General features: G+C 31.6%; 1 protein-coding gene across 5 annotated transcripts in view; it reads right to left on the bottom strand.

Moving 5' to 3' along the window:
* The window catches only part of LOC132750419 (uncharacterized), a 75,784-nt gene that overhangs the window by 20,790 nt on the left and 34,801 nt on the right, over positions 1–20,193 (bottom strand). For 4 of the 5 annotated variants that reach the window (XM_060740399.1, XM_060740397.1, XM_060740398.1 and 1 more), the window contains 7 exons: positions 19,882–19,926; positions 17,710–17,793; positions 11,147–11,268; positions 10,090–10,250; positions 5,170–5,221; positions 4,452–4,539; positions 2,600–3,398 (listed from right to left, as the gene is read on the bottom strand). In XM_060740399.1, the coding sequence (XP_060596382.1) occupies positions 2,600–3,398; positions 4,452–4,539; positions 5,170–5,221; positions 10,090–10,250; positions 11,147–11,268; positions 17,710–17,793; positions 19,882–19,926 (1,351 nt within the window). The remainder of the gene's footprint in view (positions 1–2,599; positions 3,399–4,451; positions 4,540–5,169; positions 5,222–10,089; positions 10,251–11,146; positions 11,269–17,709; positions 17,794–19,881; positions 19,927–20,193) is intronic. The other variant, XM_060740396.1, reaches the window with a different exon arrangement.

The following is a 20,193-nucleotide window of genomic DNA, read 5'->3' as shown; positions in this document are numbered from 1 at the left end:
CGCCCGTACCGACCGTACCGAAGACGGGTTTTAGTATTGCGAGTCGACAACGATGTGAGGCACATACGATTCGTGTTCCAATTACATATTAACGCGCACCGGCTAATATGGCGGCACAACAAGCAGCCGAAGTGTCACTGCTGGCGATTTTCTTTAAAAATACGATCATAGTTTGGCAAAACAGGAAATCAAATTAATAGACCACAGCAAAACAGCTCAAAACATTTTTCGGACGTGCATGGTCATGTTAAGAGTGATTATATTAAAATTGAAGCCAGTTGTTCGGTAAGAATAAAAAAAATGAAAACGAAAGTCGAGTCATGCCATTGGTAAAATTTATTTCAAAATATAAGATTGAAGACTAGGTTTGGTAGTCTAACAGTTTTAAGTACTTTTATATGCTATAGAATATAATTTAAAGTCCATATAATCCGTATCTGACATATCTACAATCGTTGATTGACTAAAAAAAAATAAAATAAAATAAAAGTCCAACCTACCGACCCCACTTTTTTTCGCCTCGCCACCAGAAACACATCAATTTTTTTTTTAGGCCTAAATGGGAAAAACAATAACCCCAGGCAGGGGACAATTTTGACCCCAGGGCTTTTATTTGAACAAACTTGGTAGACACCCACTAAAAGATGTTTCATGATTTATATCTAAGCCTTAGCTATTTGGGTTTTTTTAAAAGAAGATTTTTAAAAGTTTTTACTAAATACAAATAAGGAAAATCAATGACCCCCAGGGGCAGGGCCAATTTTGACCCAGGGCTTTTATCTGAACCAACTTGGTAGACAATGTTTCATGCCAAAGATTTAAGTTCTAGCTCTAACGGTTTTTTAAAAGAAGATTGTTTAAGTATTTTCTTTTGGTTGCCATGGCAACCAGATTCTGCATAGAATTAAATTCTTTGAACAATTTTTAAGGTTGACTACCAAAGGAACATTCCTGTGAAGTTTGGATGAAATTTGCTCAGTGGTTTATGAGGAGATGTCGTTTAAAGTAAAAGTTTACGGACAGACAGATGACGGATGGACCCTGGACGAAAAGCAATCACAAAAGCTCACCATGTCACTTTTTTGACAGGTAAGCTAATAAAAGGTAAACAATTTATCAAGGGTCTTTATAAATATATAAATATATAGAAATATAAAATCAGCTAGAATAGTGGCTGTAAAAGAAGCATATGTTGTACAGTCTTTTATAAATATCAGATATTATTTTACACAAACATGGGTTCTAAAACATGAGTTAATCTCAAAAATATAACACAATATTATGACAAATGTTTATCTCAAAAGAAACATTGTATAATATAACACAATATAACGAAAAATGTTTATCAAAATCTTCTCCTGAAGTATCTAATTCTGCAAATGTAGAATGTCATAAATCTGTAACATCTAACCCTGAATATTCCTGAGATAAGCTATTTTGTTTTTTTAGACCACTTGTTATATAATATTGTCATAAATATTCATTAATAAAGTCTGCACATCAAATATAAACTGCATTAAAGGCAATTAAAATCAATATAACATCACAGGTTATAGTCTGTTTATTATCAACAAAAATAGAAAATGTTATGTAAATGTAAAACAGCTCAAAGACACTCCAATTCTTATCCATTAGATCCTTAATCTGCTTGAAGCTGAAACTGTAAACACCAAGTTGCCATGGTAACATTATTATGAATTATTCATAGAAATTGTGGAAAACAACAACAAGGCTTACAAAAGACATTAATATCAGTTTATTTTATTTCCATTCTTTTTAAAAATACTAAAATATTACGAGATATCTAAATCCATCTCTTCATATTCTTGGATATAAACATGTCTCATGTTGTGAAAGAATATATTTATTTCAGTACTTTATGCATTATATTTTGATATTTCAAAGAAATAAATAATAACAATGAATAATATATCAAAATGAATGTATAATATGTACCTATTATTCAAACTGTACATAACTATTAATATTCACACAAGCAGTTCAATATTATGTCTTATAAACAAGAGCATGACTCTAAAATATTATCCTTTAAATATTGTTTAAGAATTTCGTATAACCAACAAGGAGAAATGTCCTATATAAGTGTTATCAGAGAGACCTGTTTTTATAAATAATGTTTTATTTTACAGTATCTGCTACTTCTGATCGACTCATATGATCTTGCATCATTGTGCAACTTAAAAACTCCATAACAGTTTTAATTTTACAATTTACAGTAAACTCCACTTATAACGATAGTCTTATAACATGACAATAATTCATAACAATGTACCACTTATTAATGATGCTGTTACTGTGGTCCCTACTCTTGTTTTCAAATGGGTTGCCTCTCTTATACAAGGATATCTGGATATAATGATATAAATTCTGCCGTCACCTGAACATCGTTATAATTACCCGGAGTTTACTGTACATAGCTGTTTTTTAACTCATCTTACAAAACAACATGGTATCAACTAGTGAGTATAAAAGTGTGAAAAGAGGTTGAGGAAAAGGGGAAAAAAGTAAGTATAAAAGTATGAAAAGAGGTCAGGGAAGAGGGGAAAAATTAAAGGTTAAAAAACAATGGAGAACTAACCTTGTTCCATGAAATGTCTGGGACTGTTAACTTTCCTAGCATGATGTTCCAGCTCAGTACTATACTGCTGACCATGTCTAGGTGACCGTGCTGAATGCATGTGATGTGAACTTGGTATAGACGGTGGAGTCCTCACAGGTGGTGCTTTCTTGAAATACTCGTTCTGTCTTCGAGCCATTCTCAAAACCTGACCAGCAGGACTTTGGACTGCTCCAGGCATTCGCCCGGCTGAGCGGCCAACCTTGGTACTCATATTGTCAGGAATACAATTGAAACAATAATTTTCTGGTCTCACGATAGATTTTGCAGAACTTATTTGTCTTGGTATGTCATGTCTAGGGGAGTGGTTTTGATGATGATGGTCACTATGTGGAATATTTAAATCAGTATCTTTATTATTACCGGTATCAGTTATATCTTGTTCTGTCTGAGGTTGGAAATGCCACGTTTCTGATTCAGTTAATGCCTCTACAGCTCCCACACCAGGTGGCGTACGTGGTCTACCTACTGCTGGCACTGCTGTCACTTCTATATGAACATCTCCGTCAGCCTTACTCTCAACAACAACTTCTCTTCCTGGCTCAACAGACTTCTTTGGTATTTCTGTGACCTTGACCTCAGTCACACCAGCTGACGCAAACTGATCTTCAGCTTTGCTATCTGATTCAGATCGTTCCTCTGACCTTGACCCTGTTTCTATGGCCTTCACCTCATGTTCAGGTAAATCACCATTGATACCAACAGGTTCTTGTAATGTTTGAGGAGAAACTTGATCTTTGTTTTCTATGTCCTCATTATCCTAAAATTACAGTATGTTAATATGTCAATTACTGTTAATCTCTTAATACCTGTATAATCTTTTAATACTGTTATAAGTAAGAGTAAATGCAGATTATAACTGTTATGTCTATGCGTATAACTGACTGAAACATTTAACAAGGTAAGTCAAATAAATCTCTATTAATTAAATATTATGGTGCAGCACTGATTATAAAGTAATACAAAATTATCATAAGTAATACACTGGCACCAAGTTAGAATGCTCTTTTGGAGGTCCAAGGTCTCAACCCACAATATAAATAGGGTTCTGATGTATTACACACCTTACTCAGTTCATATTTAGTATTTGCAGGTCAAAGCTTCAAATTTGAGATTGTCATAACTGTCTGATACTTGATTAATTAGCAACAAAATGAATGGACTAATGCCAAGTTGTGTATGTTTTTTACACCTTTTGCTCCCTCAAATGTCCTAATTACTTTTGTTTGTTACAGCACATTTTAGATATGTAAGTACTTGTTTTATGGTCATGAAAAGTATGATTTTTTTGGGTGCTAAGACCCATGAGTATTATAAGACATTATATTGATGTAAGCGTTATCACAGGACACTGGCAGCTATATTGACACGCTGAATTATGCCAACAGCAATGTATGGCTGTTCAGTCAATAATGTAAGTTTCTCAATTTGAAGTATTCTCTGAGTGATAACAATACATCATCAGTGAGCAAAAACGTAAAAGTGAATGAATACACTACTGGAAGCTTGGTTGTTCGTTTTGTTGGGATTTTCAGTCACACAAATACTTTTTAAAGCTAATAAGGCAACATTTCTGCTTTAATAGTTGAGGAAGACTTCATGTGCTCCTCTGTGTATTATTTCAAACACAAGCAAGCATCTGAGTAGAACCACTGACATTAAATAAGCTAGCTGGATAGCTTCCTCACATGAAGCAATCCAAAGTCCATGGCAGGATTTGAACCCACAGCCTTGAGAAGCAAGTGATTCAAAGTCATGAGGCTTAACCACTATGCTATGGACCCAACACTAATGGAAGAGAAACATGGCTTACATGTTGAGCAAGTTGTAAAGGTTCCACACCAACTGTGCTGTCGTCGTATTGTACCTCTTCTCCCTTTTCACTTAACTCCTCTGGTATTCTAAATGTAAAATATTAATTAACTCAATGAATGCTAGTGGTGTTACTGACAGACATCATCAACTAGTTTAGAGCCAGACACCGAGACAACATATCCCTAAAATCTGACCATACTTTATACTAGTCATTACCTTTAATTTCATAACTTTATAATGAAGCTTCAAAAAGAGCTCAAGACCATAAAATATATCTAGCAGGTTCAATGATTAGCTTGTCAAATTAAGGGGAGCTGTGGGTGTCTGCCACTCAACCCAGGGATTATGGGTTCGAGCCCTACTTGGGTCACTACCATGCTTCTTTATAAGACACCAGTACTGATAGGTTCCAGAAAGCGGACTCAAAAATGATTAATATAAGTTGCAAGAACTTGTTTTTAACAAAATAATTATAAATAATGATTTATTTCTCATGACTATTTCACAGTTTAAGATACAATATACAGGTTTTTTCTTTATTGTTTATGCAAACAAAATTAAAACAATCTTATCTAATTATGATTAAAATTGTTTCTGTATTTAGTAACAGCAGCAAATCAAGATAATGTTTTTGTAGTCTTAAATGAGATTTAAATATAGTAAATTAATACACTCCTTGGTCAAAAAATAATTAATTAATTTCCATATATACTCACTGATTTATAAAATCAGGTTTCCTCACACTTTGTTTACTGTATGATCTGGCATCTGAAAATAGACAAGGTCAAGTATTTTCTGCAATTTTAATCATCTTAACTAATTAACTTGTCTATCTAGCAAAAATAGATTCATCCATTTCAGCCATCTTTCTTCAATGTAAAAAATGATTCAGCAAGAGTTAACTTGGACATATTGGCTTCCCTTAAATATGTGAAATCATTTCTAATACTCAACTATTTCTATTATGACAATGCAATTTACATCAATTCAGATTGCCTTGTTTAACTGGTCACATATTAACATTAATGGACAGCCTTTATACTAAGGCAAGTTCTTTTTTCCTTTTTCAACTAGAACAAAAACATAAGTACACAAACACACCAATCACTTCAAAATAGCTGACTCCAAATTTAAACCTAAGAGATTTAAATGGACCAAATTTTTCTTTCACTAAGGGCAGTCTATATTTCTTAATATCCAGTATAATTGCTTTGCTAACAAACAACTTTATTGCAGATTTATTTCTATAAATCTTAATGTCAGTAACTGTTTGGTATTATATAAACGTCAAGTGGTCTGCAAACATATAAGATTATCTTAGAACAATATAATAATCTTTTTATTTGCAGACACTGAACACAGTATATCAATGTCTGGCACAATAACACCAGAAAAATAGAGGCCTACTTTTGTTTCCATACATCATGGCAATTATGATGTTACAATTAATAATTTTAACACTCAAATAACACCTACGCATATAGTAACTTTTAATGGTCAGTTGTAGTCAATGTGGACCACAAGGCATCTCTTTCAACCTCCTGTATTCATTTGATGTTTTTATTATATGTCTGGTTAGGTACAGTGTCAAATTTAAATAATGCCAAGTAGATCATGTCAGGTAGATTATGTTATCATCAGGTAGATCATATCATGAAGATCATGTAAGGTAGATCATGTCAATGTCAGGTAGATCATGTCAATGTCAGGTTTATCGTGTTAATGTTAGGTAGATGTCAGGTAGATCATGTCAATGTCAGGTAGATTATGTCAGGTAGAGCATGTAAATGTCAGGTAAATCATGTCAATGTCAGGCAGATCATGTCAATGTAAGGTAGATCATGTCGATGTCAGGTGGATCATGTCAATGTCAGGTAGATTGTGTCAATGTCAGGTAGATTGTGTCAATGTCAGATAGATCATGTCAATGCCAGGTAGATCATGTCAGGTAGATCATGTCAATGCCAGTAGATCATGTCAATGCCAGGTAGATCATATCAATGCCAGGTAGATCATGTCAATGACAGGTATATCATGTCAATGTCAGGTAGATCATGTCAATGTCAGGTAGATCATGTCAATGTCAGGTAGATCATGTCAGGTAGATCATGTCAATGTCAGGTAGATTGTGTCAATGTCAGGTAGATTGTGTCAATGTCAGGCAGATCATGTCGATGTCAGGTAGATCATGTCAATGTCAGGTAGATCCTGTCAATGTCAGGTGGATCATGTCAATGTCAGGTAGATCATGTAAGGTAGATCATGTCAATGTCAGGTAGATTGTGTCAATGTCAGGCAGATCATGTCAATGTCAGGTAGATCATGTAAGGTAGATCATGTCAATGTCAGGTAGATTGTGTCAATGTCAGGCAGATCATGTCAATGTCAGGTAGATCATGTAAGGTAGATCATGTCAATGCCAGGTAGATTGTATCAGGTAGATCGTGTCAATGTCAGGCAGATCATGTCAATGTAAGGTAGATCATGTCAATGTCAGGTAGATCTTGTCAGGTACGTCATGTCAATGTAAGGTAGATCATGTCAGGTAGACCATGTAAGGTAGATCCTGTCAATGTCAGCTAAATCTTGTCAGGAAGGTAGATCATGTAAGGTAGATCATGTCAAAGTCAGGTAAATCATGTCAATGTCAGGTAGATGATCATGTCAGGTAAATCAGGTCAGGTAGATCATGTTACGTAGATCATGTCAGGTAAATCATATCAAAGTCAGGTAAATCATGTCAATGTCAGGTAGATCATGTCAGGTAAAAGTAAATGGGTAAATATCAGTATGAGCCTGAATTTCAAGGACCAGCTACTCATTTCTCAATATGAATCACTTAAACCAGTGAAGAAGAATGTTCCAAATCAATGTTTTGTTCAAAACAATGCCAAAAATAACATATGCTATGAAGACTATTAATAATACACAATTCTGAAGTCCATAGACTTATGAAGCAAACCTTGTAGGCTATGCAATAATGTGAGTAAAGGACCTAACGTTTTAACCTTCATCAGGCAATATCTAATAACTGTAAAATTTAATTTAAAAAACTTGTTGAAAAATCTTAAAACATTTTCATCAAAATGACTCAATAAGAAAGAGATCATTTTGAAATTTCAGTCATACTTGTATTAGAAATAAGATGCTAAGATGAAATTAATAAAAAGAAAATAAACATTGCATTGAAATAATTTAAATTTCTGGAGACATCAGATATCAATTTGAGATATCACCTAGGAGATAGAAACAGCTCATCAAAATATGTGCCATTAATTTCCTATCAAAACATGACCAAGAATCAAACTTGTAGATTAAATTTCAATTTTCATGTTCACATCAGTCACCTGAATGATTCTCGTCTAATTTTCCCTAAAATTAAAGCTAGGGAATATTTCATCTGAAATCATATTTCTTAAAGCAGATATTTTATAGAATGATAATATTTCAAAAAGTTTGTTCCATTTATTTTCCAATTTTACAGGGATTTTATGAAACACTTAATAACATAATAATTTAATCTGTTAACTGACATTAAAACCTGTTTCCTTCATATATCAAAGCTTTCGTTTTTGCATTTTCTTCTTACATGTATAAAAACTAACAAATATTGTGCATTTATATACTTAACTAGTAATTTGAAATAATTTCATCATTATTACTTACATCTAAATACAATAAACAAATCCTATATTATCACGTAATAAGTAACCTAATGCTCCAAGAAAAATAAATATTTTCAAAAATATTTTTGCACTGAACGTTTGAATTGAAATGACAAATTCTAAATCATTAAAAGTCAATGTTAATATTTGACAGAAGTTATATAGAGGTATGTTTTAACATGTACATGACTTTACAGAGATTAATCATTTTTGTATATATTTGAACAAGCATATATTTCCACTTATACCATCTCAAAACACTCAAAGATAAAACAAGCATGACCAAACCCCTCTATACCATATTGTAAATTCCCAAACCTAAAATCAAACTAAGGTTAATACGGTTTACTACTTGAGCTGTGTCACATTCATTTCATATAAATATCACCCACTTATAGCAGGTTCTTGTTTCCCTCAACTGGCATTATTTACAGCCCAGGAAGTCAGATATGTTAGGTTTTTATTGGACAGATTACAGGGCACTTCAAGTAAAATATCTCCTAAATTTTTGGAAAATGTTTGAAAAGTTAGAAAGTTTACAAAATTTATTGCTTCATCACATTTTTATCTGGTTTTTGACACACTTTCACTATGGCATACAGGGTCTCATACATTATGACAAATTTACAATATGAGGACAACTTTACACTGGCATAAAGCTATCAATAATACTGATGGGCAAAGCGCTAAGTTGACAAACAACTTCAAGTGCTTGCAATTTAAAAAGTTTTTACAATTTGAAAGAATATTTCTTTAAAATTCTCTGTGCAAAAACTGTCCATATTATAACACCTGTCAATAAAATAAATTCAATTTCATACTGACAACCTATATTACATAATTATCTAACAAAATGATAGAAATACCTGTAAAGTCGGGTCAGTATCCATCAACAATCATATGAATAATGCATGAAGACCAATGTTATAACACCCTTAGTTAAGGCCATTATTAAATTACTATTGTTTTCCTGTGTTACCAACACCATAAAAAATCCTTTATTTAATTTGTTTATTTCTTTTCAGACATTATCAAAGCAGATTATATATGTATACACTTTTCAAGGGGCATTATACCATGAAAAGAAGCATTTATCTATAATTAACCATATCCTATTACATGAAGCAGGGTTGAGGGACCGTTAACAAATATTTATTTCAAAAGTTGAAAGTCAAAGTACAATATCTTGTAATAAACATTTAATCCCCCTTCATAGCTAATCTGCACTGGTAATCCCATATATATATAGAACAAAGTCTGATAGATTTCTCGAGGACCTTATTATAACAAATGTCTAAATCCCCGACAGTATTAGAGTACAACTGAAAATTAATTAAATTTGTAAGTCTTTAATCCCAAAACATAAATAGATTGTATATTATACAATATTTAACTTACTTATCCAATTAGAATGAAAAGAGTTTTGTCTATCTGTAAAAAATTTATATCCAAACAAGATAATGTACAAACATTAAACTTTAAGCCACAATACGAACTTTTGTTTACCTTACATTGTAGATTGATATATTGATACTTTTATAAGACACAATTAGTGTAGAGTTGGGACCATTAGTAATAAAGACTTCATATAATAATATCATTGATTCTGTTCTGTCAACTACAGCTGTATTTTTCTCATTTATTTGAACAATAAAAATAACATAAAATACGAGTGGTGCCAAGCACTGAACTTCAACTCAACAGCTGATGTTGAACTGCTTCTAGTCTTGTTTTTCAGATTTGCAACAAAATGTATATGACAAAGCAAAATAAAATGCATTTTCTTAATATATTTAGAAATATTGAAGTTGACACTGGGGTAGAACAGTTACAGCATACTTCATATATTCAAGCTAAAAATCTATTTAATAGGTGGATAAAATCTGTGAATTTCAAACTTTTACATATTTTTTTTTAAAGCAACAATAATAATTCAGTAGATATTTCTTTATTAATTGAGATTTTACTCACCTATTGGAGATTGTCTTGGTGTTTTTGGAGCAACAAATGACAAGTATTCTTTACTTTGTGAAGCAGACGTCAGGTGACTCATGGATGTGCCCGTTGAATACCGGGAATTCATTGAACGTAGAAAATCTTCATCCAAGAATAGTGATCCCATGGAGCCATACCTACAACATAATGAATGGAACTTCCTTCAATATTTCATGACAACCTTGCAAAGCCTTTTCAATCTTTGCTTGTCCTAAATTCAGTTTGAGTTTTTAGTCCCTGTAGTATTCATTTAGCTTGAATATATACACAATCACAGTGGCTATAAAGTCATTCTTATTAAATGAGTTCAAAGCCTGAAAAGGACATTGAATTTTTAAATGAGCTATAAAACTACCTTTATGACATTAAGTTATACTGCCCTAATGCCAGACTACATCTTAAATCATGTAAGCTAATCCTGACATCAGAAGAGCTGCAGATCATAGTATTTGTGTGACTTAAAACAAAATAACTTACAAACTAACTTTCAGACATTAATACTCAGCCATATTCACATAAAATGAAAGACAAATGCTACTACTATTTTGTCTGAAATCCTGCCAAATTACTTTCCATAAACTTCAACTAGCAGGGAAAAACTCCTAAATTCCAATGTAAAGACAAACAATTTTCTCAAAACATTTGTTGAATTTCTTTCTATCTTTATATGGTTTATTTGGTAAACATAGCAGTTTTCTCAGTAATTAAACAAGTGAAATTTTGAGACTGGAATTAAACACTGTCCACTACATATATCAGTGATCAAATATTTTGACACTGCTTCTTAGGAACCTGATGCTGAAAACATTAACGGTACCTGAATGAGATATGGCAAAGCACTATCTTTTGCTGTGTTAAAACAATGCAAACATGTATAGCAGAAGTCTGTAGATAAAATAGAGACACAAAAGTCTTAGAGAATCTTCATTAACATTTAACATGCAAGGGTGCATGGCCATTTGGCCTGTTTGTGTTTGGTGACTGTGAAAACCCAGATAACTAATCTCAGTGGAATCATGACAGATGAACTTACCTAGAATCACTGCTACCTAGTAGATGTTGTATGCTCATTATTCTGTCCATATCTTGGTCATCTACCTGAGTCATTGTGTTACTAGCTGCCTGGGATGATACTCTCTCATTCTTCTCACATTCCTGATAACATATATACATGTACATAGAAATAAACATATAATTATACATAGAAATATATATATAACACTGCATGTTTGTAATGTCACCTTTCATTCGATTATCATGACGTTTATATAGTTTCATATACTCAGCTGCTGTCAATTTATGAGGAAATCCCACTTTTTTATCTAAGTAGAAATTTTGCTATATTACCAATTTGTTAAAAATATTCCTGACAGGTTATATGACTGTATATATAGAGGATATTGAATGAGTGTAGTTTAATACTAAATTTATTGAACGAGTTGAATAAATCATATTATGCGAGCCTCTGGCGAGCATAATATTGTTTTATTCAACAAGTTCAATAAATTTAGTATTGAATCTACACGAATATAATATTCTATTTATCATATATACAAAATAAGAACAGTAAACTGTTAAAATGAGTATTTTTTCAATGACGCGCCCGTAGTGTAACGCTTACATCAGCGCGCTTTAAAGCTATGTTTCTATATAGCGCAAATGAAGTCACGTCAAAGTGTTATTACACTAGTGTAATATCGTTTTTATTAAATGGCTTTATTACACTCCTGCGCCGCGGTTTATGTGATAAAAATGGTTATGTAACAGCTCTGGTTATATTTCCAAAGAAACATTTATATAGGGCCATAATTATAACTTGTCAAAAAATCTTTATAATCAATAATGTATCCTTCATTATCACATAAACCGCGGCGCCGGAGTGTAATAAAGCCATTTAGTAAAAACGATATTACACTAGACGATATTACACTAGTGTAATAACACTTTGACGTCACGTCATTTGCGCTATATAAACATAACGTTAAAGCGCGCTAATGTTAGCGTTACCACTATAGGCACGTCAAATAAAAGTGACTCTTGTTAACAGTTTAAAATTTTTATTTTATATATGTGATAAATAGAATACAAGTATTATATTATAATGTTACTTTCATACGCATGTGTACTTAGTACATATAATTAACATTACATATACAAGCAAAAACCTGAAATTTACTGTTTTGCTAATCTGACTGTAGGCAAAAAATCATTATTAAGTCTATTTGATAAATAAAATATTAATTCCTGTTATTTTACAATCAATCTGATTAAGAGTTTAAATCTGTGGTCATCTCATTTTATTCAATTTATAACATAAACGCAAAACTGGGAAGTACACTCTTACTATTCTGATACCCTAAACGTAAATCCCTACCTGATTTAATTTCCCTAATAGTACTAAATATATAACAATTATCTTGTTAACAACTTGGATCTAAAGCAAATCATTCATAATGATATGATTGGGTCAGCTAGAATTCAAACTATCGCTAAATTGAAATTGTGTAATAAACTCAGAGTCAATAATAAATCCCCATTTTGTCCAAGATGTAATAAATATTTTTCTATGAGAAAATATAGAATATATCATTATATCTTATTAAAATGTGTTATAATCATCATAATCATTTTTGAAATTCTAAATTGTTAATATTAAATGCGGTATCTAATCATTATCATAACAGTTCAGAAATAAAACATACAAACACAACTTAATAGAAGAGTCAATGAAAATGTGCAACAATACACAACAATCAAATAAAACTCAAATCAAAGTGTAACAAAAAATATATACAAGGAAAGACAACTCTTGGTACCAAATATTTCAGCAACATGCAGAAAATACAGTTATTTCCCTTTTCACTGTCATTCTACAAATAAATATTATCTCTGTACTTTAAAATTGTCATCCCAAGAAAAATGCTGAAAATAATTACACACAGAAAATGTTAATTGAAAATAACAAAAAGTTAATACTTCTTTTTTTCATTGTTGTTGTTCATAATTTTCATTAGATATGAATAAAAAATATAGATGTAAAATAAATGAATGACATATCCGATATTAACATAGTCTTACTGTACTGTTTTCCCGCCAAAAAATTCTAACATTGGCCAATATCATAGCAAATCGGTTATTTCTGCAACGTTTTTTTTTTCCAAAATCTTGGGCATTAGATAATTATTAATCACTTATCCTTAATCGCTATGTACTAAATTCCGGTTATAAGGGGTTAAAATTTTTAGAATACAGAAGATTGTGAAAGCAAATGTTCCAGAAATGACCGATTTATTACGATATATTGGCCGATGTTAGAATTTTTTTTGGCGGGAAAGCATTACAGTAATATTATCTTAAGTTAAGGGGAATTTTATAGCTTTTAGAGAAAATCTCAATTCTCAATTCTTTACTTCTATAAACAAGGAACACGGGCACAACTCAGAGGAATTCTTATCATTTTAGATTTTTATAATTCTGGAGTTCACCATATATTCTTATCATATGTGGGGTAGATCTAATTGTTACCATAGTATTCTCAATTTGTATATTATAATTTAACTAAAAGATTTTACATGAGGAAATTTTACATAAGCTAAAGGTGTTCTACAGGTTTTTTACAGGTATATAAACTCTATCCATATAAGGCAGTTACTTACAAAAGCTATTTTTACATAGAAAGTTTATAATATTATTTAAACTATAAAAAAAGAGAATTAAATAGTTACATATAATTAGAAAACTCATTTTTTATATGTAAATTGTACAAACAAAAAATTTCTATTAAGTACAAATGTAACACAGTATATATTGATTAAAAAAGAATTTTGTCAACTGTTTCAAAAAGTAACGAAAGTCAATGCTTTACATTTTAGTTGAACATGCATTTTTTTAATAAGTGTATAATTATTTTTTTCAGGTAAGCACTCTAGTCATGCTTTAGTGTATTGTTTATATAACTAAGTACTGAAATTAGCAGGAAAAAAATCTTTGCAAGGTCTAGTTAAAAATTATTTCAAAATAGAAATACAAGCATTCAATAAATTCTAGACATAATCCAGATCTATCACAATATTTCAAAACCATTTGATACCGAACCTTAAGTAAAACATTTAGCACTTCTCTTTAACAGCAAAGGTGCTGTAAAGACACTTGCTTTAAATCTGTATAAAAAAATTAGGGATGGCAACGAGTAACCGGTTAACCGAGCACTCGATCGAACGTCTGAATATCGGTTAACAAAATTGATATTCGATTACTCGGAAAAAATGTATAATTTCTATTTTATTTGCTATTTAGACAGTTTGGTGTATCCAATTAGTTCAGAAATACGGAGATGTGCATATACCTTCATAAATACCTGTTAAATGCAATCACAACTTCCTTGCAGAGGTGAGAAAATGATACCATAAACAACAGTTTGACACGCGCATATGTGTCGCTTACATCATCCGGCCTCTTATGATATTTAGTAACCTTAATTGTGAAACACAGTGCAGTTTGTACCCGAATCTTGTTTTAAGGTAACATTTTTGAAAACAACAAAGGGCCGTATTGCTATTATGAGATAATAATTAAGGTAGTATTTAGACCCGGTTAAACTTTTGTTGCCGTTGATCAGTCTATTTTATTACAAGAAGAAAAAGATGTTTCAACTGCTAAACATGTTTTAAACTTGATATTGCATTAATTAAAATGTTCTAAATTATAATGTCGTTGATTTAATTTTAATATATTTGTCTCCTTTGCAGTCCTATCTATAGTTATGAATTTTATGAATGTAAATAGAAAACGAAAGTAGCATGCAGACGGTGTTGTTATTGTGTGATAAACTTTGAAGATCATTGGAAATCGTCCGAGTAACCGAGTACTCAATCGGAAAAATGACCGAGTACTCGAGTATTGATTTTGGTATTCGTTGCCATCCCTAAAAAAAATCATTATCTTAAATCATTTTTCAGCAACATAACAAAATATTTATGAATATAAAACCATTTGTTTTAAGTTAAAATTAATATAAATAATATGTAGTTTCACAAATGGGTAAAATGACAAAGTCATTGACTTGATTTTATGTGAACTAGTGCAGAAACAAAAATGCAAAATTACAACACCAGTCAAGCAAAATATTTGAACAACATAAATACTAGGCATTTGAATTAAACTGAGTTGCAAAAGAATGTACTTGGTTACTTGGAAATTCTGTAAACTTACTTTATAGCAAAATATTGGCAAATATGATATCAAAATTTGCAGAAAATTATTGACCATGAGAGAAAGTAAAAGTTGCAGAATTGTGACTATTTCAGATTTCTTTTTTTTGTCTAATTGTGTGACAGTTAATCACTCTATGTAACGCATCAAATCAATGGATCGACAAAAGTGTTCAAGACTGCATGTAACTGACTTTATGTGACAAGGAATTTGGTTTGATTGATGTTCCATTCAAATATTCAAGTATCCAAAGGCAGAAAAACACATTAACAAAAAGTACACTAAGTCTACAACTTTTATATTTCGCCCCTCAGCTGTTTACAAATAATCAAAGATCTGATAATAATCAGATCACAATTAAGTATTTACCACAGCATTGTCAATACATTTCTGCAAATTTTGATACCAAATATGTTTTAATAAGTTAACAAAATTTTCCTGTAATACAGTGAACACTTTCTTTTACAACTGAGTATAGAAACTGAAAATTTTATAAAAGTTTCATTCATAGAATCAACACAAAACTATAGATAAATTTCCATTTTATGAATTCCATAAGGCAAAAATATTCTTGAAAAAAAGATCTGAAAATCTGCCTGTGACTTTTTTTAATATAAAGAGTGACATAACAAGCTTTTAAACAGACAGGAAGAAGGGCTAAAATTAAAATCTTCCACAAATTCTTTTCCTTCAGCAGACATTCAGTGTCTTAGTTGCAATATTAATGGCTTCAAAAAAGTTGTAAATATAATCCATTAACACTTAATAAATTATAAGACCAACAAATGATAAGAAGAGAAAACAATATGATATTCATCTAAATCAACCATACTGTACAGTAACACTCTAATAACCTGCCAAATCTGTGCAAAAAAATGGCCCAGCTTTGATTTTGGAAGAGTCCATTTCAAACTAAAAGGGTTTTTAATTTCAAAATTCAAAATTTGAGGTACTAACAGTATAAAGCCTGGTCACTTTCAGACTGGCCTGACTCAATACTGGTGGCTAAGGCTAATCCTTTTGGTTCCAAGTTACAAACAGGGAGACCAACAGTAAGTAAGTTGTAACAATAGATCTTTGAATTATTTAATATACAAGTAATGGAGAACAACAGGTAAGCAACATTATATCTTATACATGTTATAATATTATACCACAGTCACCATGCTAAATGCCAAGGTCACTTGCTTATTATACCAACCACATTTTGAAAAGCTGTGTAAAGTTCTTTTAAAATTAAATAAGTCAAGTGATCAAAACTGCACACAGACATTGATTCCTGATGAATCTCCAGCAAGCAACATTTGCATGCAGTTTCATCTTCTTTCTTGTTATCAAAATGGTCAATTCCTAGCTATTGGAAAGTGAAAATGTGCAGAAAACATTTTCTGTTAATGTTGTAAAGTAATGCAATCACAATGTTTAAAGCAGCACGCCTCCAGATTCCTCCTATAATTTTCATGAAAATTTTGAAAATGTATTAAAAAGTAAAAAATTGTGAAGCTGACAAAGTAAATAATACACACATTGCAAAGGCCACTTACAACCCATGTAAAATACCAAAAAGAACTCAAAATATGCAAAATTAGCCCTTCCTGCGTTCTACTATGGTGAAATTTACTGAGAAATCAGCCATTTTTTGCAAATAACATGGGAATTATTACTTTTTTTATCTTCAGTCATTTTACTTTTCATAAAACCTCAATAGATTTTTCTCAAGTTTGATTTTCTTAAAATATTTTGGCTCATTTGGAGGCAGGCAGCTTTAATGTTCAGATAAAAGTTTACAACAGTTATTATATAATTCTGAATCTTCCCATTCACTTATATTTTAAAGCTACATGCCTCCAGATGAGTAAAAATATTTCAATAAAATCAAACTTGAGAAATATGTTCTAAGATTTTAGGAAAAGTAAAATTATTCAAGATTCAAGTAAAATCTTACATGTCATGTGCGATTAATCATTAATGACTGATTTTTCAGTATTTACAACTATATTTCTACTGTGTTACTAACGCAGTTAGGGCTATTTCTGCATATTTTGACCACTTTTTGGTACTTTACGTGGGTTGTAAGTGCCATTGATTATGTGTTAATTGCTTCCTTTTGGTTATTTTACAATATTATACTTTCAAATACATTTTCAAAATTTTCATGAAAATAAGCACGAATCTGGAGGCGTGCTGCTTTAAGATCATATGTGCAAAAACATAAATTGCAATATATTCCAACACTTTTAACAGACTTCAATGAATTTCCACTTTATATCACATGTATAATATTGGATGATATATTTTTTTCAATCAAAGCAAGTGACCTTAGTTTGTATAAAGTAGAGATGTTTAAAGATGTTGATATTGTTGCATGCAAGGTGTCTGTCTTACCGTAATTGTAATTAAAGCCAGTGGCTTATCATCTCGAGGTTTCACCGGATAGAAAGGATAGTTTTGTGGTACTTTGGGATAGTTCTTAAACCAGAACAATAAAATGTTGTACAATATTTAAGCCGGCATGAAAATGTAATTTTAAACAAGAATGTCGAACGACACATATACCCCCCTTTCTAGCCATTGACTCACATAATTGGTAATTTTATTACAGAAACATGCCAAAAATGGGTACAGGGAAGTGTTCAATTATGGAAAAATCAACGGAAAACATTTTGACATTTTAAGGTCCCTGTGACCTTGACCTTTGACCTAGTGACCCCAAAATCAATAGGGGTCATCTACTAAAGATGACCAATCACTATGTGAAATATGAAGACTTTGTGATACATACTTTTCAAGATAATCAGCGGAAACCATTTTGACATTCCAGGCCCCTGTGACCTTTGACCAAGTGACCCCAAAATCAATAGGGGTCATCAACTAGTTATGACCAATCACTGTGTGAAATATGAAGACTTTGTGATACATACTTTTCAAGATAATCAGCGGAAACCATTTTGACATTTAAGGTCCCTGTGACCTTGACCTTTGACCTAGTGACCCCAAAATCAATAGGGGTCATCTACTAGTTATGACCAATCACTATGTGAAATATGAAGACTTTGTGATAAATACTTTTCAAGATAATCAGCGGAAACCATGTGGTCTACCGACAGACAGACCGACAGACAGACCAACATTAGCAAAACAATATACCCCCTCTTCTTTGAAGAGGGGCATTATAATGTCAAATATATTATTTTTCAACCTTAGAATATTACATGTATTACAAAGTAGTTGAAAAACTACACAATCATATCAATTTTTTTTCTTTCAAGATTATTCCTTCACCAAGACAGAATTTACAGGAAATATAATGTCTCAATCACAATTACCTTGAGTAAAGAACTAAACTTTTCTTTCTAAAACTATCTAATAATAGTATGCTACACTACAAAGTGACAATTTCTCAACTTAAGTATGATAACAATATTATGTATTCAGTAAAAAAAAAAATTAAATATAAAATGAATGTTACATGTTCAGTTATTACAAGTAATACAAGAGCTGTCGGTAGGACAGCAACGCTCGACTATTCTTAGTGCTTGATAGTAAAAAAAATGCTTGATAGAGTTACCTCCTCCTGTTTACAGGTTGGGGTCATGATGGTGAACAAGTGTGCAAAGTTTCAAAGCCATATGTCAATGGACTTTGAAAATATTTGAACTATTACAAAAACTTTAACGTAAATTCTAAGTCGAAAAAGGGGCATAATTCTGTCAAAATGCTTGATAGAGTTACCTTCTCCTGCTTACAGGTTGGGGTCATGATGTTGAACAAGTGTGCAAAGTTTCAAAGCCATATGTCAATGGACTTTGAAAATATTTGAACTATTACAAAAACTTTAACGTAAATTCTAAGTCGAAAAAGGGGCATAATTCTGTCAAAATGCTTGATAGAGTTACCTCCTCCTGTTTACAGGTTGGGGTCATGATGTTGAACAAGTGTGCAAAGTTTCAAAGCCATATGTCAATGGACTTTGAAAATATTTGAACTATTACAAAAACTTTAACGTAAATTCTAAGTCGAAAAAGGGGCATAATTCTGTCAAAATGCTTGATAGAGTTACCTCCTCCTGTCTACAGGTTGGGGTCATGATGGTGAACAAGTGTGCAAAGTTTCAAAGCCATATGTCTATGGACTTTGAAAATATTTGAACTATTACAAAAACTTTAACATAAGTGGTTACGCCGACGCCGACGCTCGGGTGAACGCAATAGCTCTACTTATTCTTATCGAATAGTCGAGCTAAAAATAGAAAATATTAAGCCATGGGTAAAATCAAGTATGATGATATTGACGATTGAAATATTACTGTTAAAAGTTTGATTGTAAAAATCCTATTTCTTTAACATTTTTACAACATATTACATACACAGAAGATTTTAGACACTTTCTAGCTGAGGATAACATGTAATTCATTGAAAATATTTAATTTTAGCACATGCACTATATCAATATATACTAAACGGATGGGCAAAATTTACCGAGCTTTGCTGTATTTGGACAGATTTTTTCTTATATATTTATGATCTTACACCATGCATTATTGTGTAGATTACATACCTGTATTTGAACCTCAGGAAGTTTTAATGGTTCACCATTTTCCTCCTTATCAGTGTGAGGTAGCAAAACAATAAACAGAACAATTTAGAATATCTACAGTTGTTATACTATTGTATAATCTACAAATTTGAAATACGATAAGAAGCTAAGCATCAGCTAAACATCATGATAAATCTTTGACACAACTATGACATATTCAAGTGTCAAATAATACTATGCTATAGCCTGACTTGATACTTTGTTTGGACACAAACTATTCACTGCAATGAACCATTATAGACATATCACTTTAAATGCATTCATTTTTAAAAG

The sequence above is a fragment of the Ruditapes philippinarum genome, unplaced genomic scaffold (genome assembly GCF_026571515.1).
Source record: "Ruditapes philippinarum isolate M1 unplaced genomic scaffold, ASM2657151v2 ctg407_1_1_1_1, whole genome shotgun sequence".
Classification (NCBI taxonomy): domain Eukaryota; kingdom Metazoa; phylum Mollusca; class Bivalvia; order Venerida; family Veneridae; genus Ruditapes; species Ruditapes philippinarum.
Note: the sequence above shows the minus strand (reverse complement) of the source record. Positions and strands in the feature narration are given on the sequence as shown.